The sequence below is a fragment of the Balaenoptera borealis genome (assembly GCF_965194805.1).
Source record: "Balaenoptera borealis genome assembly, chromosome: 2".
NCBI classification, from domain to species: Eukaryota; Metazoa; Chordata; class Mammalia; order Artiodactyla; family Balaenopteridae; genus Balaenoptera; species Balaenoptera borealis.
Window position 1 is genome coordinate 174,178,623 of NC_138867.1, and position 24,766 is coordinate 174,203,388.

Below are 24,766 nucleotides of genomic sequence, written 5' to 3' on the forward strand. Positions count from 1 at the left end.
AGAGACAAGTAAGTTCTAGTAAGTTATTCCCACCACTCAAAAGAAATAATAATTATCTAATGTGGTAGAGGTGCTAATTGCTACTATGGCAATCATATTAAAATATAGAAATGTATCAAATCAACGTGTTATACACCTTAAATTTACCCAATGTTAAATGTCAAATATATTTCAAAAATTTTTCTAAATAAAAATAAATATTTTCCATGCATAAAATTTTTAGATATCCCAACAAAGGTGTCATTAAAAATAAATAGGTAAGTAACTGACTGAAATAAAATATTTGCAATGCCTATATCTGACAAAGGATTTGTATTCAGAATATATAAACCACTCCCACAAACAACTCATATAAAAAGGGGCCAAAGACTTAAAAAGACATTTCACAAAGGAAGATGTGCTTAGGGCAAATAAGCTTAAGTGCTCACCAATAATAGTGACTTAGGAAATGAAAACTAAAGCCACATGATATACTATATAGGTGGTTACAATTTAAAAGATTGACAGCATTAAATATTGATGAGAATGTAAAACAACCAGGAGTTTCATACACTGCTGGTGGGAGTGTAAAAAAAATTTTGTTTTAATGTTTTGCCCACTCTTGATAACCATTTGATAGCTAAGGGAGAAATATTAATTTAAGTAGCACTGGTTTAATATGATATAGTATAATATCATATAATGTAATATATAAATAGAAATCAATAGTATAATTATATCAATATCAATAATATAATTGTATGTATCTTAGAAACTTTAAAAAACTAGTATAAGAAACACTAGTTTAATAAGTGAACAATTCTGTGAACTTCCAGTGGCTTTTCTATGCTAACCTTCAACCAAGGGGAGAGAGAGTCCTTTCCAAGGGCCAGAAACATAAGGACTTTTGAGATAGTGGTCTGCTACAAATATTGTTTCTTTGTACTAAAGACAAAGGGCAGAGTTTCCACTCCAAGAGCCAAAAAAAGACCCAAGACAACATGCAGCCATTGTTTTACCACAAACATACTTTTTAAAGGAAATAGGGATCCTGGTTCTAAGAGAACAAAGTGGTAGGCCAGAGCTCCGATTCCTTTCCGGTTCTAGATCCTGGGATAAGAACCCTATGGCTTCTCTTCCCCTGAGGGAGCCCACAGAAGACACAAAGTTATGAAGAGGCCATGGGTGTGTTGGAAAGGGCACGGACTTGGAGTCAGGCAGACTTGGTGTAAACCCAGCTCCTCTCTTAGTAGTGGGGTGAGCTTGGGGTGGTGATTTCACCTCTGGAGTCATTTTTCCTCATCTGTAAAGCGGAGATGATAATATCTATCTCTCAGGGCTTTTGTGAGAATCCACAGCAGAGTTCCCAGAACATTCTATAATCAGAACAGTAGTAGTTGTTTTGTTTTTGATTTTTTTAAATTACTGACTGTGGTTAAAAAAAAACCATATAACATACAATTTACCATCTCAACCACTTTTAAGTGTACAGTTCAGTAGTGTTAAGTACATTCACATTGTTGTGCAATAGCTCTCTAGAACGTTTTCATCTTGCAGAACTGAAACTGTACCTATGGAACGACAGCTCCCCGTTTCTCCCTCCCCGCAGCCGGTAGTAGCGGGTTTTGTTATTACTGAGTCAGATGGTTATTATTATATCTATGGCCGCTGTGATAGTGATTGCTTTGCACTTTGAGAGCACGGCATACATATCCTAGTTCTACTACCCAGGAGCATGCGGAGAGGTAACTCTGTCTGTACTAAATAAGCTACTACATTTATTCCTTATTATGGGAGTCTCGTTCTAAAGGAAATAGTGTTGTGTTGAGGAAGACATGAGGCCCAGCCCTGCCATTAATTTTCTGTATGATTCTGTGGTCTTACGAGAGAAGAGGGCTCGAGTGTACTGAGTGCCTTGTACAGACCAAGTCCATTATCGGCCACCATTCAGGAAAACGGCGGTCTTGTCTGAAACCAAGATGTTACTTTTAATCCAGAGCCTTAGCCAGGGGACTGTCCACTCAAGGGGGACCAGATGCCATGGCCCTTCTGTGGTACTGCAGGACTGTATCATGAGCTTGTCACCACTTCAACAGTGGTTATTTTCATAGCTGATGATGAGACTTACTGGAAATGGCTTGGCATTCTTGCGTAAGAAAGTTCCTGCACTTAAATCTGAGGAGCTGGAATGCATGAGTCCTGGCATGAGCCCTTGACCAAGACGTTCCCACAGAGCAGATCACTTCCAGCCCAGGAGAAATTCCAGGGATACTCAGCCTTCCTGAGGACCCGTTCTCTTAGGACACCTGTTTGAGGCCACAGAGCCATCACTCTCTCTCCGGTATCATGGTCCTCTGGCCCTCAAGGCTCACCCCAGGCTTACCTCACCTCCCGTGCCTGGCCCTCCCAGGAAAGAAATGCATCTGCCCAACAGAGGAAAAGAATTCCCCCGTTTTCCATGTTGTATGCTCTTCCCAGGTGCACCCCCACCCCCAAGCATTGACTGGGCCAAGGAAGATGGTTCATTTGATGGAGGAAGTGACGGGAACCTGATTTTCAGCTGGGGGTGTGGGGCTCCTTTCAGACATAGAATACATCACCCATAGCAGTGCTCTCTCTGTCCCCCAGACCTATGTCCCAGCTCGGGAGAAGACCCTGTGGGTGGCATTTTTGGATATTTTGTCTTTAGGGCCTTTGACACATTTCCAGCAATTCTTTTTCTCTATTTTTGACAGCATCTCTCACATCCACACCAACCCTTTTGAACCCTGTTTTTGCACACGCTGTCTTGCTGACACTGCACCCCAATCCCTAGGGCGGTGCCACATGTATTCCCTGAACTAAAATTCTTCTTTGGAAACATGGCTGAGCAAACAAGCAGGCATTTTCCATCAGTCATGGGCTGGGTCACCTCCCCACAAAACAGACTAAGAGTCTCCATGGGCTTGTGCACTTTCTTGTGGGCTTCAGGGACCCGGGACAGATGGGAGACTTTGCAAGGCATCTATAAGGGTTGAAGTCAGGCAGTGAGACTCAGGAAGCTACCCTCGTCTGACTTTCACCAAGGGCCTGTGGTGGCTGTGAAACTGGATCTAGAAAATTCCTCCCACTTGCAGTTGGTTAAATGACAGCAGAGCCCATTCTCACCAAATCACCTCCCTCTAATTGCCTGAGAGGCTCCGGTTACTCTGTTCAAGTTCCGAGGCCTGGGCACTCTTTCCTACTGTTTGTCGTTTGTAACTTTCTCCTAGGAGCCTTGGCGAACCATACAAAGTCGATTTGCTGTATTTCTTCAAGAACCTGATGCACGCAAATGCAGTTGTGTTTCCAGAAACAGGAGATGCTGCCAGCAGCCAATTCTACTTTGCATCTGATTTAATTCAGCACACTGTTTACTGTCACTCATATTGTTCTAGACCAGGAGACAGCAAACTTTCTGTAAGGGGCCGGGTAGTAAATATTTTGGCTTTTAAGGCCATATAGTGTCTGTTGCAATGACTCAAGCCTGCCATTATAGTACAGAAGCAGCCATAGAGTAGATGTCAATGAATGCGTGTGGCTGTGTACCAATAAAGCTTTATTTACAAAAGCGATTTACAAAAGCAGCTGGAGGGCCATATTCAGCCCTCAAGCCATAGTTTGCCACGCCAGATATAGGGCCTGAGTTGGGTACTGGAAAGGCAGTGGTGAACCAGTTTCTCTGCCCCCATGGAGCTCCAGCTGAATTAATTTTTTCATTAGGGCTGAACAGTTTCTGATTCCTGTGTAATTTGATTTTTAGCTCTCTCTGGGGTGCAGGTGGCATTACTTGGAAGAATAAAAATTAAATGCTACATTGTTTGCAACATTGTTAAACCAGAAGTCCCCTCCCTGTTTTCCCATAGAACCAATATATTTAAAGGAAATTATGTGAAATTCACAGAAGGAATGGCTCTTTCTGTGAATCTAATGATAGTGTCAAGTCATTCCATTTCTTTGATCCCTCATTCTCTATATTCGGGGCGCTCTTTCCCATCTTGGCTCAAGGCTGGCAAATGCACAGGCTGTAAAGAATTTTTTTAACCATAAAATGGGAAATCCATCGTTTTCCTGAAAATCACTCATGTATGCAGTTATACACAGTGCTAGCACTCTATATAGTATAACGTAATGAAAATGGAAAAGAGGGTTTGAACTTTCACCCTTCCTGTGTGTCTGTTGTTAATGAGTGAATGTTACTGTCAGCAAAGCAGATGAGAAATTACTGTTTGGGAGTCCAAGAGGCTGCAGGTTAGTTCTTTGTTGTTACTCTGATTTTCCTACTTATTTGCTTATTTATTAAACTGTGGTAAAATACACGTAACTTAAAATTCACCATCCTAGCCATTTTTAAGAATACAGTTCAGTGGCATTAAGTACATTCACATTATTGTACAACCATCACCACCATCCATCTCCAGAACTTTTTCATCTTCCCCAACTGAAACTGTCCCCATTAAACACTAACTTCCCGTCCCCCTGGCACCCCACCCTTCTACTTTCTGGAGGTGACTGCTCTAGGGACCTCACGTAAATGGAATCATGCAGTATTTGTCCTTTTGTGACGGACTTATTTCACTTAGCGTAATGTCCTCAAGTTTCATCCATGTCGTAGTATATGTCAGAATGTCCTTCCTTTTTAAGGCTGAATAATATTCCATCATATAGATATATATACATTGTGCACGTTGTACGCACCTTGTGTGTGTGTATATACCATGTTTTGTTATCCATACATCCCTTGATAAATTTTATTTTACTTTGACATTCACGAAAAGAATTTCGTTAAAAATAGCAAAGTTTTACAATTGAAACCTCTATTCCCAATTGCTTCTTTAGAAATCGTTTTGCTTTTATTGAGGTGAAATTCACGTAACATAAAATTAACCATTTAAAGTGTATAATTCAGTGGCATTTAATACATTCACGATGTTGTGCAACCACCACCTCTAGTTCCAGAACATTTCCATCACCCCAAAAAGAGACCCATCCCCATTAGCAGTCACTCCCCATCCCCCCGCCCCAGCCCCTGACAACCACTGATCTGCTTTCCGTCTATGGATTTGCCTGTTCTGGACATTTCATGTAAGTGAAACTATACACCACATGGCCTTTCATGTTTGGCTTTTCTCCCTCAGTCTGATGTTTTCAAGGTTCATCGACGTTTGTAGCATGTGTCAGTGCTTCCTTCCGTTTTATGGCTGAGTAATATGCCATTGTGTGGATGGGCCACTTTTCGTTAGTTTATTCATTCTTTGATGGATACTTGGGTTCCTCCTACTTTTTGGCTGTTATAACTAGTGCTGCAATGAACATCCCAATTATTTCTTAAAACAACACGCCAACAGCAGCAACAATGATAATAAAAATAATTGCCACAACTTTTCTTCCAGGCAAAAATCTTGCAGGGGCCCCTCCCACTCAAAGAGGCACCCCTGAGATGCCCGCTTACACTGCAGAAAGGTCCAGGATGAGGTCGCCTGCACTGACGCTCTCCCTGTGCATTTCAAGTCAGCTCAGTTGCCAATGACATCAGGACTGTCCCAAGACATGGCAGTGCCCCCACCTCCAGTCCCACCTCCCAGAGGCCAGCAGGAGTAAGCAGAATGAGTGGGCGTGTTTCTTTGGAGTTCTACTGTCTCTCTCTTTTTTTTTGTCACACCATGAGGCATGCAGGATCTTAGTTCCCCGACCAGGGATTGAACTCAGGACCTCGGCAGTGAAAGCACAGAGTCCTAACCACTGGGCCTCCAGGGAACTCCCTGTCTCTCTTAATAACGGCCACCATTCCTTCATTGAGCACCTACTGTGTGCCAGGCATAGGGCAGGCCCCATCCATCAGACAGCAGCTACCAAGACAGCTGCTAAGGACTCCTTTTGACAGGGGAGGAAATGGAGGCCTGGGAGTCACAGGTTGACAGTGATGAACTCAGGAGCTCAGCTCAGACCTGTCCAGTGTCCCCAGCCCCTGCCTTGTGACCGGGGCTGCCCCTCCAAGTCATCGGGAGCCCAGATCCTGGCAGGCAGGGCAAAGCCGGCCATGGGCTCCTGCAGTGAACTGCACAGAGGCAGGCAGAGAGTTGGTGGGAACCAGCCGTGCTTGATGGAACAGTCGCCAACTTCTGAGATGAGAAACCCTTCCTTCGACAAACCTCTGTGTGACTCAAAATGAACCGACGAGCCCCCGGCAAGCTGGCCTAAGTCACCCCAGGCCTTGTTGAGGAAATGAGACATCAGGATGTGTTTGAGGTTTGGGGTTCAACGGAAACACACCAGGAATGCGGAGAATTCTGCTCCTGAGAGCTGGGATTGGCACCTCTGGGCATATTTTAAAGCCAAGTGAAAAATGGGGCTGGCTGGACTCCTGATTCCTGGTTTTTTTCCTTGCTTTGAAATATCATAGAACCCTGAGGCCACAGACAGGGGGTTTGGCCAAGGAGTGTGTCTTTCGGTCTTGGGACAGTCCCCAAAAGGCCAACTCGGGGTCAAGGTTGAAATCAGGGGTGATGGAGGCGGAGGGCAATCAGGACGTGCTAGAGAAGGCAGGATGGCAGCCTCTCGAACAGCGAACGGCATCTGGCATTCGGCGGGTGCAGAACTATTTCCTGAATGACTGTGACAATTTAGAGCCGCGTGTCTCAAAGTGCGGCTGAGCCAGTCCCTGGGGCGCTGCACACATGGCAACTTCTGGGCCCTGCCCAAGACCCACCAGATAAGCTTCAATCCCCCCTGGAGGATGGAGGGGAGGAAACAGCAGAGGCTGAGCTCCCACAGTATGTGTGTCGGAGGGAACTTGACTCTGAATTACTTTTCTGACCAGCCCAGGGGGGGAAGCTCTGGCTCCCAGAGATTGGGCAGTTGCCGGGGGCCGCAGCCAAGAGGCAAACACCAGAGCTGGGGTGACCCGGGCTGCCGGACTCCAAGTCCTGTCTACACTGCGTGCTGCACCCTCCCCCACATTAGCATCAGCACTGACTCCTGGAGTCGGTCAGACATCCTGCTACCCCAGGAAGGCCTGAATTTGGGGTTTGGTTGCGTATGAGGACCTGGGAACAGAGCCACTACGTCTGCTCGTGGTGCTGACTCCTTCTCAACCAGGGCCCCCCCGGTCATGCAGCACCCCTCACTCCTGGCTGCTCAGGCCCCATCGGATGGGGGTGCCAGATACCCATGCGGGCGCCCCCGCCCCAGTGAGGTCGGGCCCGCGTGGTGGGGAGAAGAGGTTTTGCTGGGGGACTCAGGGCAGTCTTCCCAGAGGAGGTGACGCTTGAGCTAAGCCTTGAAGGATGGACTGTCCCTCGATGGATACATAGGAAGGGCTTTTTGGCATAAGGAACAGCCTCTGCAAAGATGTGGGGTTGGGGAGGAGCAAGAGTGAGTCGGATCGGGGCGTGGGGGGGGGGGACTCGGAGATTAGGGTGAAAGGTGGAGAGTGACGTGGGAGAAGCAGAGGCTCAGAGGAGAGAGACTGCTGACCATTAAGGACCAGAATGCAGAGTGAAGGAGTCTCCAGCATGTTCTAAACAAGCAAGGGAGGCGGCTATCTGGACGGCTGGGGCAGGCTCTCAGAAGCAGCCCCCCAGCGGACCCCACTGGAGCCACGAGGAGAGCTACCCTTAGGGGTTCGGGGGTCACCCGCGCGCATCAGGGCAGGCTCCCATTCTGGAGGCCGCGTTACCCCATGGGAACCACAAGAAATCCCCAAGGGACACCCGGAGACCTCACGGACCCGTCCTCCCCCCAAGATCTGCAGATGAATCCCGGGTGCGCGCAGGCCCCCAAGCGAAGCCGGATCTGCGCCCCACCTCCCCCCAGCCTCGGAGCTCAGGCCCCGGAACTAATCTGCCTCCGGGATTTGCTGGTTCAATCTTGGAGCAGGTAATTCCGTACTATTGTTACTTAGTTTCCACGTATTTCCGGGTTTGCCAGCTTTCTCTCTGGGGTTTCTAATTTCATTCCATTGTGGTCGAAGAACATACTTGGTATTATCTCAAGCCGCTTCAATTTGTTGAGGTTGGTTGGTGGCCCATCCTGGGGAATGTTCATGTGTATTTTGCCGCCGTTGGGTGGAGTGTTCTAGATGTGTCTGTACAGTCTAGTTGGTTTCCAGACTCCCTCTGTTAAAAAAAAGAAAAAGGAAAAAAATGTGGTGGAGAGGAGGGAAAAAATAGAAAGGCTTGTCAATAGAATGTTCTGTTCATGTTGTTCTAGGTTAAAATGGAGCAGGTCCTGGCAAGCAGGTGCCATTGGCAGGCACTCAGCCAGCGTGTCCACTCCCGTGGCTCAGTGTGGACAAGGGACCAGGAGGCCTGGCTGGCATGTCCCACTGCACGGCCTCTGCTGCTTCGGAGTGAGGGTGGATGACGTCAGGCCAGCTCAGGCCCTGCCCAGTGGAGGGTCTCTTGATCTGGCCTCCAGGGGTCTGTGTTCCCTCCCCAGAAGGCTGTCCCGGGTAGTCCAGGCCTGGTGGGGCCGGGTACTGGCTGCAAGCAGAGCAGCCTGTAGGCTGAGCGGGCGGGAGGGCGTGCCGGGTGTGAGTGGCACCTCGACCGCAGGCCTGTCCAGCTCCTGGGGAGCCTCTCCCTCTCTGCACAGCCGGGGCTGCTGCAAAACCCCGATTTCCGGGCGCCCCCGAAGCTGGGCTGCTGGCAGCGCTCCCCTCCCCTTTTCTGTTGCCCCCATTTCACAGAGGAGGAAACCGAGGCCCAGAGAGTGGCTGGTTGGAGCCAACAGTGGCGAGCTGGTGCAGAAGGGACATCCAAACACTGAGAGATTTGCAGACGCTCGGCCTGAGCCTGCAGCTCCTGGGTGAGCTGCTCAGAAAAGAAAAACACTTCCGACTTTCTGAGAGGCAGCGAATAAAGCTTTCAAAAGAAGACAAGGGATCCAGCAATTCCACTTCTGGGTCAGTCCCCAAAAGCAGGGTCCCAGAAACATGTCTGCATACCCATGTTCATGGCAGCTTTACCCACAACAGCCAAAAGGTGGAAGCAGCCCAAGTATCTATCAAGGGATGAATAAATAAACAAATGTGGGCTATCCACGCAATGGAATATTATTCAGCCTTAAAAAGGAAGGAAATTCTGACACGTGACAGTGTAGATAAACCTTGAGGACATTATGCTGAGTGAAATAAACCAGTCACAAAAGGACAGATACTGTAGGTCTCCACTTACATGAGGTCCCTAAGGCAGTCAGATTCGTAGAGACAGAAGGTAGAGTGGTGGGTGCCAGGGCCTGGGGCAAGGGGCTGGGCAGTTAGTGTTTAATGGGGCCAGAGTTTCAGTTTGAGAAGATGAACAGGTTCTGGAGATGGGTGGTGGTGATGGCTGCACAACAGTGTGAATGTACTTGATGCCACGGAACTGTATGTACACTTAATACTGGGTAAAATGGTTAATTTTATGTTACACGTATTTTACGGCAATGAAAAAAGAAAGAAAACAAGAGATGGAAGGGAAGAGAATAGGGAAATGGAGGAGACACAGCCTGGAGAAAGTACTCAGGCCTGGAGCAGGGTCTTGGCAGGGACCCTGCTCCCTGGGCTGTGTCCCCCCTAGAACAGTGATGTTGTCTCCCTTGGTTGGTCCCAGCCAGGGCCTGGCCTCCGCCCCCAGGGAACCCCAAATCAGAACCAGCCTCCAGGTTCTGGGGTGAAAAATGCTTAAGGAACCCAGAGAAGGGTGTGGGATCTCAGAGGAGAAAGGGGTGCCTTCCCAGGCGTGGGTCATGGTGAAAGAACCATGTTACAGGGCTTGAGAGACAGAGCACAAAGCTGATGGTCGCCCCTGCCTTCGTCCTTCTGTGGCTCCCCACTGCCTCTCAGTCCCGCAGCCCCGGCTCACCCCCGTGCCCTCCTGTGCTCTCCTGAAAGCCCCATATGAGGAGTCTCCCTCCACCCCACTCCCTCCCAGGTGGGCCAATCCATGAGCCCCAACATTGGAGGCAGGATAGATGGGGGTCCCATGAGGCTGAATCAGCTGTGCTCTCCCAGGAGGCCCAGCCAAGGCCCTGGGATTTGTGGAGGAGAGGGGTGAGGCGGGTGTGGGGCACAGAGCCTTCTGAGACAGGACGGCCACAGGGTCTCAGCCTTGGGGAGTCTGGGTAAGGATTTGGGAGACAGAACTCCAGGGAACTCTGGCTTTTCCTGCTGTGTGACCTCAGGCAGTTTCCTCCCCTTTTCTGAGCCTCCCCATGCACTGCTCACCACCCTGGCACATTGAAGAGTTCATCTGCACCCCCCCACCCCCCACCCACCGCCTAGATCCACCTGCTTGGGTTACGTTTGCCAACGTGCAGTCAGGTCTGGAGAAGCCCATTCATCTGAAAGAAGTTGCTGAGTGTGGTCCAGCGGGAGGAGGACATTGAGTCCTCCATCCCAGGGAGGGGGTAAGGTCAGCGGGATGGATGGTCAGGGCCTTGAAGGACAAGGAGCAGCTGGCCAGCATTTCTGGCTGAGTGAACAGCAAGTGCAAAGGCCCTGAGGCAGGTCTGGAGGGCATGTCTTTTTATTCCCAGAGCCTCAAATGGCCATAAATGTAACCCTGCTCCACCTTTACGCTCTTCCAAAAAAAGAAGAATTAAAACTGGTGGAGGATGGGGCGTTGAGATTTGCCTCCTCTCTCAGCCTCCCTCATGAACCAGAGTGAACCTGGCCTTCTGCGAGTGCACAGCTAAGGGAAAACCCCTACCTTCAGAGTGGGAGTCCTAGCATCAGCGTATGACTCTGGGAAACACCTCTGGGCCTCAGTTTCCTCTTCTACAAGAGGAGAGATGACGCCTCTGAAGGGTTTTCCCCAGGCACAGCTTGAGAAGCAGAGGCGATGGGAATTGAGATTCCAGGGGCAGCTTCTTTCACCCCCCGTGGGGTGAGGGCCAGCAGGGCCCCGGCCCCTTGTCTGGTGGCCTCCTGCCTTTCACCTGAGGATCTGGTTTCTGGCTTTGAGGCTGCAGAGATTCTCGCAGTGCAGCTTGGCTTGGCTGCTACTAGTGGCTATGGGAAGAATCCAGGGAACAGCATTTCAGGTCTAGGGAACAGCAGGTCCGAAGGCCCTGAGGCAGCACTGAAGGGGAGCATGTCTGGTGGACAGAAAGGAGAACAGTGTGGCTGAGTGAACACATAGGCATGAAGGAGAGGTGGGCAGGAGGAGGTGGGGCTCCCCAGACCACAGTGAAATCTTTGGATTTATTCTAGAATGATAGTGACCTGCTATAGGATACCATCTGATTTTGTTGGGAAGACAAAATTGTCCCCAGTATGTGGTCCATGTAGAGGAGCCATTGCCCTGGTTGTTTTCAGGTGGAGAAACAGAGGGCCAGAGAGACCCAGGGACTGTTTACTGCAGAGACATCCAGATGGAGAAAAACTTTCATTTCAGGAAGACTCAGGTTCAAAGCTCAGCCCCATTATGTGGACAGTGGCCTTGTCTCCCCAGGCCTCCATTTTCCTACCTGTAAAATGGGCACAAATGCCTGGAGAATACTCATCACAGGATCTGACTCGTAGAAATCTCTCTCCCCACCTCATGCCTATGGAGACTCCCAAGCCTTTTAAAAAAAAATCATCGTAAGATGTACATAACATAAAATTTACCATTTTAACCATTTTTAAGTATTCAATTCAGTGCCATTAATTTTATTCACACTGTTATGCAACCATGCTCACCAACTATTTCCAAAACTTTTTCATCACCTCAAACAGAAACCCTGTCTCCATTAAACATTAACTTCCTGGTCCTCTCCCCCAACCCCTGACACCCACCCTTCTACTTTCTGTCTCTGCGGATTTGGCTGCTCTAGGACCTCACATATGTGGGCTCATACAGTATGTGATCTTTTGTGTCTGGCATCTTTTATTCAGGATAATGTTTTTGAGGTTCATCTACCTGGTAGCTGTGTTAGTGCTTCATTCCTGTTTATGGTTTAGTAATATTCTGTTGCATGGATGTGTCACCTTTTGTTTATCCATTCATCAGTTGATGGCTATGTGTGTTGTTTCCACCTTTTGGTGGCTGGGAATCCCACTGCTGTGAACACTGATGTACAAGCATCTGTCTGAGTCCTTGTTATTAATTCTTTGGGGTCTACACTTAGGAGTGGGAGCTTTTGGGGGGAACTTCTTCTTTCTGGCCTCCTTTTGTTTCTTATTACAACATCTCAGGGAACTCCATTCACCTAGCCAGGCTGCCCCCTGACACCTGTGTTTCCTGACCCCATTTCTCCCTGCCCAAGATTTTCCTGGAAAGTGAGTTTTCCAGGATATTCAGACGGAAGCCTCGAAGGAACTCACTGGGGCTTCCAGGAACCCCCAGATTGTGTGCGTGGAAGAAAACAAGGCGAGCTTGATGCAGTTTAGCATGTAGATGTTTCCAGGCGTGGGTAGGAGCTGTGACGTCAAGATCGGACCAACCTGAGTTGGAGCCCTCACTCTACCACCTACACCCACACCGGGCAAGGGGCTAGCCTTCCTCTCTCCGCACCAGCTTTCTGCATTTGGAAAATGGGGGTGGCTATTCCACTCCCCCACACCCTAGCTTGGTGGGAAGGTTGAAAGAGAGAATTTGTATGAAGTGCCCGGGATGAAAGCACCTGCCCCAGCCTGAAGCTCAGCTCAAGTTCACACTGGGTTAGTCATTCAACAAACTTTTGTTGACAGTGGCTGTGGGTGAAGAGGCAAGGCTGAGTCACTTCTGAGTCACTCCTGCTTCCCCAGGACTCAGATCAGGGCTGAGGAATCGGGAGCATTTGCTGAATGAATGAGTGGAGGAGAGAGAGGTTGAGAGAGAGAGAGAGAGAGAGAGAATGAGACAGAGGTGGAGAGAAGGGAAGGGAGAGAGATTGAGAGAAAGATCATCTATCATCTATCTATCCATCCTATCTATCCATCCGTCCATCCACCTTTCTATCTATCTATCTATCTATCTATCTATCTATCTATCTATCTATCTATCTATCTATCTATCTATCTATCCATCTGTCGATCCGTCCGTCTATCTAGAGACACAGAGAGACAGTGGGTAGCAAGACTTGAAATTCACACACACCGGCCTCACAGGGGAGACTCACCCTGCAGGCCACACCCCAGTGCTGGGTACTCATCTCCTGTCTGTCATTCCATCCCCGCAGCAGCACCCTCACCTCCCAGTCAAGGAAACAGGCCCGCACGGCAGAGCTGAGGGCTTCCATGGGAAAGAATGGTTTTGCCTAAGCAGTGGTACTCACTGTGGGCGATTCTGCACCCTCCCCCTCCAGGGGACACTTGGAGACATTGTCGTTGTCACAACTGCGGGACTGCAGGGCTGGGGGTGCTACTGGCATCTCCTGGGTTGAGGCCAGGAATGCTGCTGAACACCCTACAATGTGCAGGACAGTCCCCCAGCGTAAAGAAGGATCCGGCCTCAAATGTCAGCAGTGTCGAGACTGAGAAACCCTGTATGAAGTATTTGGAAAAAAATTTGATGTAGGTTCGAAGCTCACACTACGCACCAGAAAAAATTTCCGATGGGTTAGATGGTATAAACCAGGCTGATCCCTCAGTGTTTGTGAGTTACCTCTTCTCTCCCTCCCACTCAGTTTCTGTATTTAAATATGTGCAGCATCCTAGCGCCTCAGGTCAGATAGTTACAGATGCAAAATGTCTCACGTGTCCACAGAACCCCCTAACCCAGTGGTTCTCAAACTGGGGTGAACCTGCTTCCAGGGGACACTGGCAGTGTCCGGAGATAATTTTGGTTGTCACAACTTGGGGGCGTAGGTGCTGCTGGTATCGAGTGGGTGGAGGCCAGGGTTGCTGCTCAACGTCCTACAGTTCTCGGGGCAGCGTCTACCACCGAGAATGATCCAGCCACGATGTTGCTGATTGTGGGGTTGAGAAACCCTGTGCTTGTCACACACCAGCTCAGCGTGGGTCCAGGCTATCAGAGACACCTGGTGCTGGTGCCTTTGAGAGCCATTCATCTCTGGCCTGTTGCCTTGAAACTCCCCCAGGGTGTGGCTAAGCCTGGGTGCTAGCTCAGCTTTGCTGATGGGGCAGGTGCTGAGTCAGGCGTGTGCTGGGACTCACCTGGCCCTCTGAATGCTCTCCCTCCCCCCACTTCACACCACATCATTCTAGGACGCCTGGGGCTCCCTGACATACAGGAAACTCCTAGTAGAAAAACAGCTCCTGTATCTTTCCCCCGTCACTGGAGTCACTCCTGGGGGAGCATTTTGGCAATGCCCAAAGTCCTCCAAAACTGTCATCCTTTCCAACCCTGGGGGGATAATCTGAAATGTGGCCCAGTGTGTACATACAGATGCCCAGCGCTTGTTTGCATAAGCAACTTCTGGCACGTCCAAATGTTATATTATGCAGCCATTTAAAATAATAAAAACATATTGTGGAGGAAAGTATATGGAAAAATGGTTATAACTTCTGGAAAAAAAAAAAAAGGATACAGTGGTAGTCACAGCCATGTGAAAACAATTCACCCACTGACCAGAAACCCCTTCCTCCAAAACACTTTGATGAAAATTGGGTTGTAGAATGCAGGGCAAAAAATTTTTTTTCTGGTTTGATATTTTATATTTTCTCAAGTGGACACCAGGAAGGAAAAGTGTTGTGTGTCTTGTCACAGGGATGGGGACAGGGCCCAGCAGTGAGGTCTTATTCATACTTTTCTCTGGGTGGCATCTGTCATGGAAACTTGCTTGCTGGGATGGAGCCCCCCTCCTTGCTAGTAAAAGCGATGAATGATGATGATCTTTTAGGAACTCGAGCAGGTGTTTCAGCCGCGGCACTAATGGCACTGAGACCGAATGGTTCTCTGTGGCGGGGGCTACCTTGTGCCTTCTATGATGTTTCTGCAGCATCCCTGGCTCCCGTCCACTAGATGCTAGCGGCATCCCCCAGTTGTGACAACCCCAAATATCTCAAGACTGGGTTGCAACTGGCTGAGAACCACCCATCCAGAAGATGTTTGACGGAAGTCAACATTTGGGTTTCAGAAAAGGGCAGAGAAAACGATGAGGGAGTGTTTCTGCATTAATCAGTGCAAGCCAGCTCTTTGCCAGCCCGTGTCTTGCTGAAACATACTGCTGCGTAGGAGCCTGACACTTTCTATTGTATCAGTTGGAGGCACTCAGGAAACAGAAACTCAACAGCTTCAGTCCCTTACAAGTGGCCTCTCATTGGATTCAGAGGCCTCTGGGAGGTGTTTTCGAGCAAGCCAGAAACATGGCTTTACCCGTAAGTTTAAAAACTCGAGAAAGACTGGAGGACCCTACAAAAAATTATTTAAAATCTCTTGCGGGTCTCTCTTCTACTCCTACTGCCTCTGAAACCAGCTCTGAGCAAAGAGGGGCGTTTCCACGGATTGAGGGGGCCAGGGCTCTGCTCTGGAATCGTTTTTGCAAAAGCTGCAGAGAGAGGGTACAGAGGCTCACACACACGCACACTCACACACCCCATCGCCAGCGGAAGTGGGCCCAGGCTCTTTACTCGAGAAAGATGCATCAGATTGTCATCTCCCATTTCTGCTTTTTGTGGATTACCAAACGCTCTCAGCTGTTTCCAGGGCTGCCGTCAGGGGTAGGGGGTGGGGAGGAAGGATGAAGAGAGGGAGGAAGGGAGGAAATCCCAGCCTCTGTCGCAATAGGGCAAGAGTGTTTTACAACAGGCGCTGCTTACAAGCTATTTTCACTTTCTGGAAAGAACTTGTGCAATTGTTAGTGGCCATGGTTACCCACCCAGGGCCCCGAGAAGGGGGAAAAGGAGGGGGAACCTGCCAGGGAGAGGCACCTCCTCGCCTGATTGAGGTATTCAGGGTGCTGTACAGGGGTCCTCCCTTGCTCACGAAGGGGCACTGAAGGGGAGTGCCCCTCAGTGGCCGCCTGAGTGGCCACTTCTGGAGTGGCCGCCTCCAGCCAGCAAGGCTGGGGCTCTGATGTGATTCCTTCACACAAGGGCAGCTGCAGGGGAGGGTCTTATAACCCTCCACCACCAGCAACAGGTGGGTTGTTGCAGAAATCCCTCTAGTGGGATTCAGGGACCCCTGGGAGGCAGCCAGACCAGGCTGGCACCCTGACACCACTGTTCCATAGCTACCTCTCTGGGCCTCTGTTTGCTCATCTGGAAAAGCATACTCACCATCAAATGTGGATTTCATTTTTTTCTAACAGGATGGGGAACTCACCTTAAAAATAAAAAAAAAAAAATTCTGCTAAAAGGCAACGCAAGACTAGTGAAAGGCAAAACAGGTCAGAAACTCAGCATTTTGCCCCTTCCGAAGGAAAAAAAAAAAAAAAGTCTGCACACTACAGAAGTTTGGCTAAAACCTCAGAAGCTTCCAAAAGGAGGTAAGGCTTTTTTCAGCCCAGAGGAGGCCACGTCAGTGGGACCAGCAGTTTCTCCAGCTCTGGGGAAAAGGAGGCAATTTATGGCTCAGGGAACAATCTTAAAATAACTCTCCCTCAGTCCTAAAAGGCAGTGTTTAAATTTATAGAAAAACCCACAGGTTCCTGGCAGCTGGGGGCTGCAGCTGGCAACCCCAGATGCTGGCCGGGGCAGGACCCACTTCACCCTGCCTCTGCCAGGCTGCCCTCCATCAAAGCTCCCTGTTCCCCCCAGCCCCTCCCAAGTGTCCCAAGCCCCCAGCTTCCAAGCAGCCAGACCAGTGCTGTGAGTTTTTTCAAAAGATGCAAAACTTTTTTTTTTTAATTAAAAAACAGCAAAATCTTATAAAAATGAACCAGGCAGTCAAAATGCCCACCTGTCTTCCTATTTACAGTAATACAATATCTGTCACAGTCATTATGTACAATATTATAAAAAATGTTGCACAGTACAAATTAAGGCTGTATTTTTCACAAGGCATCAAGCCTCGATCCTCTAGTGTAGACCCGGCAGGGGGGAAGACGACACTTAATTATTGCACCATTTTGAAAACAAAACTCGTCAAGGAGGATTGTGGTCTTCTCCCACCGGGCCTTCAGTCTCTGATGGGGGCCGGGCGTCGTCGTCGTCGTCGTGGGGGGAGCCCCCTCGGTGGCCACGCTGTGCCCGGCCCGGTCCTCTGGGCCCAATAAATACCAGTCACAGTTTGGAAGGGGGCCGTGCCCGGCGCGTGGGACCCGCCACGGCCGCGCGCGGGTGGGCGGGGGGCGTCCAGGCTACATGTGCCGCTTCATGTGCAGAGCCAGGTGGTCCGAGCGTGAGAAGGCACGGTCGCACAGGTGGCACTGGAAGGGCCGGTGGCCCGTGTGCTTGCGGTAGTGGCGCGTGAGTTCGTCGGATCGCGCAAACTTCCAGCCGCAGCCGTCCCAGTTGCAGTGATAGGGCTTTTCGCCTGCAGGGAGGGGGCGAGAGCCGGCCTTAGTTTCCCTCCCGCCTGTGGCTCTGATACTCACAGACACTCACCCTGATTAGTGGCTACTCGGGCGCGCACAACCTACCCCTAACCAGCTCTCTGAAGCGCGCCCCGCTATGTTTTGAACCTCTAGGGATCCTAGGCACGTTATCGGCCATTCCCGGGTCTCCTGATCCTCACTCCCCAGGGGTCCTAAGCGCGCACAGTCCGCTCTGCAATGTCTTTCAGCCACGCCCCCGGGGGGCTCCTAAGCTTGCACCTTCCCGACAGTCTGAAACATAGCATCCCCCTAGGTTTCGTAAGTGTGCATGCCTGCCCAAAGTCCTGAGCCACATTCCCAGGAGGGTCCTACGCGCGCGCCCCGTCCCCAGGCTCCGGAGCCACGCCCCCAGCCAAGCCTCAGGGGGCTAAGACTTTGCCCCCTCCCCAACCTCTGGGCCACGCCCTCTGGGGGGGTTCCTAAGCACGCCCTTCCTCCAGCTACCCCCGCATTGGTCCCCAGCCCTTGCTCGCTGCCCACCTGTATGCGTGCGCAGGTGCGCCTTGAGGTGGGAGCTCTTGGTGTAGGTCTTGCCGCAGCCCGCGTAACTGCAGGTGTGCGTGGCGGTGCGTTTGCGCGGCCAGGACCGCCGGCCGCGCTTGGGCTTGGCCTCCAGCAGCTCCAGCGGAGACGCGGGCGGCGTGAGGAGACCTCGGGCGGCTGGCGGCGCCAAGCCCAGAGCTGCTGCGGCGGCGGCCGCGTCGTCGAAGAGGCCGAAGGCGGCGGGCGCGGGCGGCGCGTAATGCAGGCCGGGCCCGGGCGCGCCGAAGCCGGGGCCACCGAAGGGAGGCGGGAAGGGGGCGCGCGGGCCGGGCGCGGGGAGGCGCGCGGGGCCGTCGGGGCTGAGCGGTGGCGTGTCGGGCGGTGGCGGGGGGCGGCCCCCGGGGCCTCGCATGCACGCGGCTGCCGGGCCCGGGGCACCCTCGCGCTTGAGGCCCCGAGGTCCGCGGGCCAGGCCCGGCGCGCAGCCGTAGCCGCCGCCGCCGTCCGCCTCGGGGGGTTCGGCTTTCACCAGGCGGCCCGGCGGCGCCAGCAGGAAGCGACCGTGCAGCGCTGGCCCCGGCGGCACGTCCAGCTCGGGCCGCAGCAGCTCCGACACCAAACCGCCCGCGGCGGCGCCGTAGGGAGGCGGCGCGCCGGGCTCAGTGTAGTAGAACGCAGGCGGCGGGGGCGGCGGCGGCGGCTCCGGGGCGGACTCAGCGCCCAGGCCGTCCAGCCCCATGGACAGGATGAAGTCCAGCACGCTGTTGAGGTCGTCGTCCGTGCCGCCTGCCTCGGGCTCTGCGCGCGGCCAGCGCTGCGGGTGACAGGGCGATAGGCGCGGGCGTGAGCGTGCGGTGGGGCCGGGGATCGCTGCCCGCTGCCTGCGTTCTACTACCCTAAGCCCGCTGTCCCTGCCGCCTGCGTTCTACTACTCCGCAGCCCACGTTCTACTACCCTGAGCCAGCCGCCCCCGCCGCCCGCGGTCCCTGCCGCCCTCACCTCCTGCAGGCCGCGCTCCCGGCACGGGCTGGCGAAAGTGGAGAAGGACGGTAGGATGGGCTCGCTCAGCGCCATGGCTGGGACCCGGGGCTGACGCGGATTCGGGACACCGGTGAGTGACTGCCCGGAGCCGGGCTGGTCGGGACGCGGGCGGGCGGGGAAGGCTCTGCGGGCAGCGGCCGGGCCCGCCCAAGCCTTATAGGCGCGGCGCGCGCGGGGGCCGGGCCAAGGCGGCGGCGGCGGAAACGCGTCCCGGATGGGGACGAGCTCCGGGCGCAGCCTAAATTTAGCCGCGGTATATAAGCCGGCGGGCGGCGGCGGCAGTGGCCACTGAGGCCGCCAGGGCCCTGAGCGGCCGGCTCGGCCCATCGTGCGCAGCTAGGCGGCGCCCCCGGCCCAGGCCCGCCCCCGCCTGTCTCCCCGGCGACGGCGTCAACACACGCTCCACAACAGCAGCGTGACGCTCAGGGATCCCCGGGGCACCCCGTGGGCTCCCGCCTGCGGGAGGACAGGGAGGACCTGGAGCGGGGGCGGCATCCGGGACCCGGGGCCTGCAGGGATCCCTGATGGATGGGGAGATGGGCCCCCGCAGCCACAGAGGGGTCCACAGAATCCTAGGTGGATGAGGTTAACTGGGTCCCGCGAGCTCAGAGTGGCTTTCCCCGGACTCAGCTCCTCATTTTCTGGGAACCCACCAAGCCTGATCCACTGTTATGCCCACCACTCTGTCAAAAGCCTTGCATGATGACAGCAAGAAATGTTAAGTCTTTGAGACGCTCTCCCTCAAGGAAGCCCTTCAGGGCGGGGAAACTGAGGCTCAGGAGATGCTGGGAGACGCTTGAGGTCCTACAGCTGCCAGCAGGCCTGGCGCTTTTACTGACTCACGTAAGTGAGGAGACTCATGACAACGAATATAACAACACAGACCCAGCACCAGAGGGGCCACAGGGAACAAGCCTCCCCCGTGAGCATGTAAACACCCGCCCCCCCCCCCAGATGCCCCACACCAGGCATGGGGCCTGCCAGTAACGGACTGTTACTCCTGCTGTTACTGTGTGCTGACCTTGTGTGGGCACTGGGAACACATTTGCCAACAGGCAGACAAATCCCCTTGCCCTTGCGGCTTTCACTGTAGTGGGGGATGGGGGCGGAGAAGTAAAATAAACAACTATATTGGGGAAGGCAGGGGAGGGAGATGGGTAGTGAGTGTGTGTGAGAGGGGAGAAAGAGGATGGTGGAATTTTGAACCACACCCAGGAGGAGATGTGTGAGTCAAGACCTGCGGAAAAGGGGAGCCAAGTGGGTATCAGAGGGAGAGCATCTCATGGTGTAACCTGGAGCCAGTATCCAGCCCTGGTCTCTTGATTCCAGAACCCATGTTCAGGCCTGGAGGTGTCCATGGTCAGCCACAGTCCCACGGCCAGGTGGTAAGGGGTGCAGGCAGCTCCTGACCTGGAAGCCTTCCCTGGGGCCAGGAGGGTTTTGTCACTGACAGCATCTGGAGCCCCACAGCCCAGGGCCACTGCAGGGGGTCACCTTGCCATCACAGAGGCACCAAGAGACCCCTTTGGGGTCCACAGTCCTGTACCCTCCCCGCTGGAAGGAGCCTCAGTGGTGTGCCATCTCATCGTGATTCATCAGATTGTGGATTAGGCAAACACTTGTTGATAAGCCCTATTTGCCAGGTGTGGGGCACCCAGAGGTGCTTCAGTCCCAGGCCCAGTTGCTGGGGTGGTGGTAGTGCAGGGGTCCCCTCTGCAGCTTTCCCGGGCTGCTGGAGATTTCAAGTTGAGCTCCAAGATGCTTCCTGGGGCTGCCACTGTGATGGTTGAGAGTCGGCCTCAGCCACTGACCACTCTCTGTGTGACCTTGAGCAAGTGGCTTTGCCTCTCTGGGCTCACTTCCTAATCTGAGAGATGCAGAATATAATAGTACCTTACCCCAAAGAGATATCATGAGGGTCATGCGGGCGCTTTCTCTTTGGTGGAAATGTTGACGATATCCTGTGAGCTCACTCAAGTGCTGGTTAGATGAGCTTTGCTCACTGCCATTCCGTTCTCTGGGCCTCAATTTCCCTGAATGATAATGAGGGGAAGTTGAAGGGAATCAAATTTGTTTCCCAGGATGTATAATTCTCAGTCAATTGCGGACCTCTGCTCAAATGGCGCCTGGGTCCTCCCCTCAGCCTCAGCTAGCTCCTGCAGCTCTCTCCAGCCCATCCCCGTCCCTTCCTATTCTGTTTCCTTGCCAGTTCTGGAACACACCAAGCACATTCCTCCCTCCAGGCTTTTGTACTTGCTGTGCCTTCCACCAAGCGTTCAGTCCTCTCACTTTCCACTTGCTTGGCTCTGGCTTATCTCCCGCCCCCTCCCCCCCTAAACTAATGAACTTTATTTTTATAGAGCAGCATCAGGTTTACAGAAAAAAATGAGCAGAAAGTACAAAGAGTTCCCATATATCCCCTCCCAAGGCACAGTTTCCCCTATTATTAACATCTTGCTTTAGTGTGATACCTTTGTTACATATTGATATGTTATTATCCAGCCAATATCGATACATTATTATTAACTCAAGCCCGCAGTTTACTTTAGGGTTCCCTCTTTGTGTTGTACATTCTATGGGTTTCAACAAATGCATAGTGACATGTATCTGCTGTTACATCATATAGAACTATATAGAACTATCATATAGAACCGTTTTCACTGCCCTAAAAAATCCCTCCCTCCCTCCCTTCTAAGTCCTGGTTAGGTTCCATAGTTTTACCTTTTGCAGAATGTCATATAGCTGGAACCACACCATATGTAGCTTTTTTCAGAGTCTTCTTTCACTTAGCAGTATGCATTTAAGATTCCTCCATGTCTTTTGGTGGCTTGATAGCTCATTTCTTTTTATCAATGAATAATATTCCATGGTATGGATATACCACAGTTTGTCCATTCAACTATTGAAGGACATCTTGGTTGCTTCCAGTTTGGGGCAATCGAGTTGCTATTGAATAGGCATTGAATATGGCTGCTGTAAACATTCATGTGCAGGTTTTTGCCTGGACATAAGTTTTCAAATTAATTGGATAAATACCTAGGAACACAATTGATGGAATGTAGGATAAGACTATGTTTAGCTTAGTAAGAGACCACCAAACTGTCTTCCAAAGTAGCTGTACCACCAGCAATGAATGAATGAGAGTTCCTGTTGCTCCACATCCTCGTCAGCATTTAGTGGTGTTGGTTTTTTATATTTCAGCCATTCTAATAGGTGTTTGGTGGTATCTCATTGTTGTTTTAATTTGCAATCCCCTGATGATATCTGATGTGGAGCCCCTTTTCATATGCTTATTTGCCATCTGTATATTTTCTTTGGTGAGAGGTCTGTTCAGATCTTTGGCCCAGTTTTTAACTGGGTTTTTTATTTTCTTATTGGACTGTAAGAATCCTTTGTATATTTCGGACACGAGTCCTTTACCTGGTAGGTGTTTTGCAAAGATTTTCTCCCAGTCTGTGGCTTGTCTTTTGATTCTCTTAACGGTGCCTTTTGCAGAACAGAAGATTTTTATTTTAATGAAACCCAGCTTAACAGTTTTTCCTTTCACAGATTGTGCTCTTGGTGTTGTATCTAACAAGTCAGTGCCAAATCCAAGGTCATCTCGATTTTCCCCTATGTTGTCATCTAGAAGATTTACAGTTTTGCATTTTACATTGAAGTGAATGATCCATTTTGAGTTAATTTTGTTGTTGTTGTTTGGCTGGTGTTTTGTTTTGTTTTGTTTTGCTGCACGTGGATACCCAGTGGTTCCAGCACACTTTGTTGAAAAGGCTGTGTCCTCAGCTCATCTGACTGTGCGTTTCAGTGTAAATGTGGGCTCTCCAGGCTCCACCTCAACCCACCGGCCCCGCAAATAGTACCCCTCCCCAGGCCATATAGTTCCTTCCTCCACCCCCTCTTTTCTGTTGTTGTTGTTCTACGGCACTTTTCACCATTGGTCATTATTTTTATCTACCCGTTTGCTGTTTTTCTGTCTCCACCACAAATAGTGTATGAATCACAGGGAGGATGGGAGCCAGGTCTATACTGGATCCATTATGTTCTTCAAGCCCAGTTCAGCACACCGTAGGTGCTCAATAAACGTTCACCAGAGGGATGAACAAGCAAATGAATAGCTACATCTCTTGCAGCTCTTTAGAGGAACTTCTGCAGGTGGCTCTCTGCTCCTGTGGGATTGTCTACACTCTCTCCTCCTCACCCAGCCTCCTGTGCACCTTCCTTGTCACCACGGGTGGCAATAAGTTGAATGTGTCCCCAAAAGATACGTCCAGGTCCTCACTCCTGGTACCTGTGAATGTGACTTTAATGGCAAAGAGGGTCTTCGCATATGTAATTAGGGGTATCAAAATGAGATCATCCTGGGTTAGGATGGGTCCTAAATCCAATGATAAGTGTCCTTATAAGAGAAAGGACACAGAGATACAAATGTAGAGAAGGCCATGTGAAGATGGGGACAGAGATTGTAGCTTTGTAGCTATAAACCAAGGAATACCAAAGATTGCCTGGGGTTGCCAGAGGCCAGGAAGGAGGCCTGGGACAGATTTTCCCTCGGAGCCTTATCAGAAGGAACCAACCCTATTGACACCTTAATTTCGGACTTCTGGCCCCCAGAACTTAAAGAGGATACATTTCTGTTATCTTAAGCCACCCAGTTTGTGTCACTTTGTTGCGGCAGCCCCAGGAAGCTCATATGTCATGGTAACCAGCTGTTCTGCCTGCCTGCCTGCCTGGTTTCCTCTTCAGAAAGGGAGCCCCTCAAAGGCAGGGGCCTCCCTTGATTCATCTCTGTGTCCCCCAGGCCCAGCTGTGGACCTGGTGTTGAAACAAACGTGATGTGAGGATGCTGGCCACCCACCGAGGACCTCCCGGGGCAGCGTGAGACACTCCAGCAGAGTACCCGGGGAATGGAACCAATTACACAGAGCCACCAATGAGTGTAAAGAACGTGGGCTTTAGTTGCCACTTTAGCTGTGTGACCTTGGGCACATCACACAACCTCTCTGAGCGTCAGTTTCATTGTGAGATATGAGTATTTACTGCCTGATTATAGGCATGGATGAATGAGCCAGATAGAGGGTCTCAGGCAGAGGGAGAGGCTTGGCACAGAGGGGTTCGGAGCATGGCACCTCTCAGGCTGTGGTCCTGTCTCCCTGCTGTCCAGGCTGCACCCACCTGTGTGGATATGTGTCTTTGTGACGTCTCAGGTGATGATGCTGTTGGAGAAAGAGTTCTGGACTTGAAGTCAAGTCCCAGCACTACCTCTTACAAGCTGGGCGACTTACTCTTGGCAAAGCTTCCGAGCAGCCTCTCCCACTGCTAAGTGGGGGAGAATAAGGCACATGTCCAAGGATTACATGGTCAGTAAGCAAACTGGTGATGCTGAAGAACACAGTGGGTGCTAAGTAAATGAGCACCCTTCTCCCTGTCATGGCTAAGTTCCTAAAGGGTAGGGACTGACTCTGTGTTCGTGCCCTGCCAGCCCCCCTCTCCCAGTTGGGAACTTTATGCCTCTTGATGGTGATGCCCTTGTTCTCATCTCTTTCCCAAGACCTCCCATCCTCTCCTAACAGCCCAACATGGATAATCTAACCTGAGGGGGCAGATAGTTTCCCTCCAATCCATTGGTAATGTTTTTGAGCACTGTTCGCATAGATTCTGAGATTACATCCAGGCTCAGTGCTGGAAAAGAGTGCTGTGATTGATTAGTGATGTCTGTCCATGACTGATTGGTGATGTCTGTCACTGGTGGAGCCTTGTTGGAGTAGTATGCATGCAGCTTCACATTTACCATCTCTTGCCAGGCTGTCTTTAAGGACCCAGGAAACTTGCAAATCAGAGGTTTTGAGCCTGAACAAAAAAT

General features: G+C 51.2%; 1 protein-coding gene across 1 annotated transcript; it reads right to left on the reverse strand.

The window, feature by feature from the left end:
* Positions 1-16,655: 16,655 nt before the first annotated feature.
* On the reverse strand, positions 16,656-19,089 carry KLF2 (KLF transcription factor 2). Its single transcript, XM_082381354.1, has 3 exons — positions 18,865-19,089; positions 17,863-18,679; positions 16,656-17,321 (listed from the first exon to the last, which is right to left on the reverse strand). The coding sequence occupies exons 1-3, from the start codon at positions 18,937-18,939 to the stop codon at positions 17,146-17,148; spliced, it is 1,068 nt and encodes a 355-aa protein (XP_082237480.1). The 5' UTR covers positions 18,940-19,089; the 3' UTR covers positions 16,656-17,145.
* Positions 19,090-24,766: the final 5,677 nt, after the last annotated feature.

What these genes read in the sequence shown, in the direction of transcription:
- KLF2 (XM_082381354.1), bottom strand. Translation starts at nt 18,939, where the DNA reads ATGGCGCTGAGCGAGCCCATCCTACCGTCCTTCTCCACTTTCGCCAGC. An exon ending in GGGAGCGCGGCCTGCAGGAG is followed by an intron (nt 18,680 to 18,864) that starts GTGAGGGCGGCA and finishes TGTCACCCGCAG; the next exon opens with CGCTGGCCGCGCGCAGAGCC. An exon ending in GCACCTGCGCACGCATACAG is followed by an intron (nt 17,322 to 17,862) that starts GTGGGCAGCGAG and finishes CCCTCCCTGCAG; the next exon opens with GCGAAAAGCCCTATCACTGC.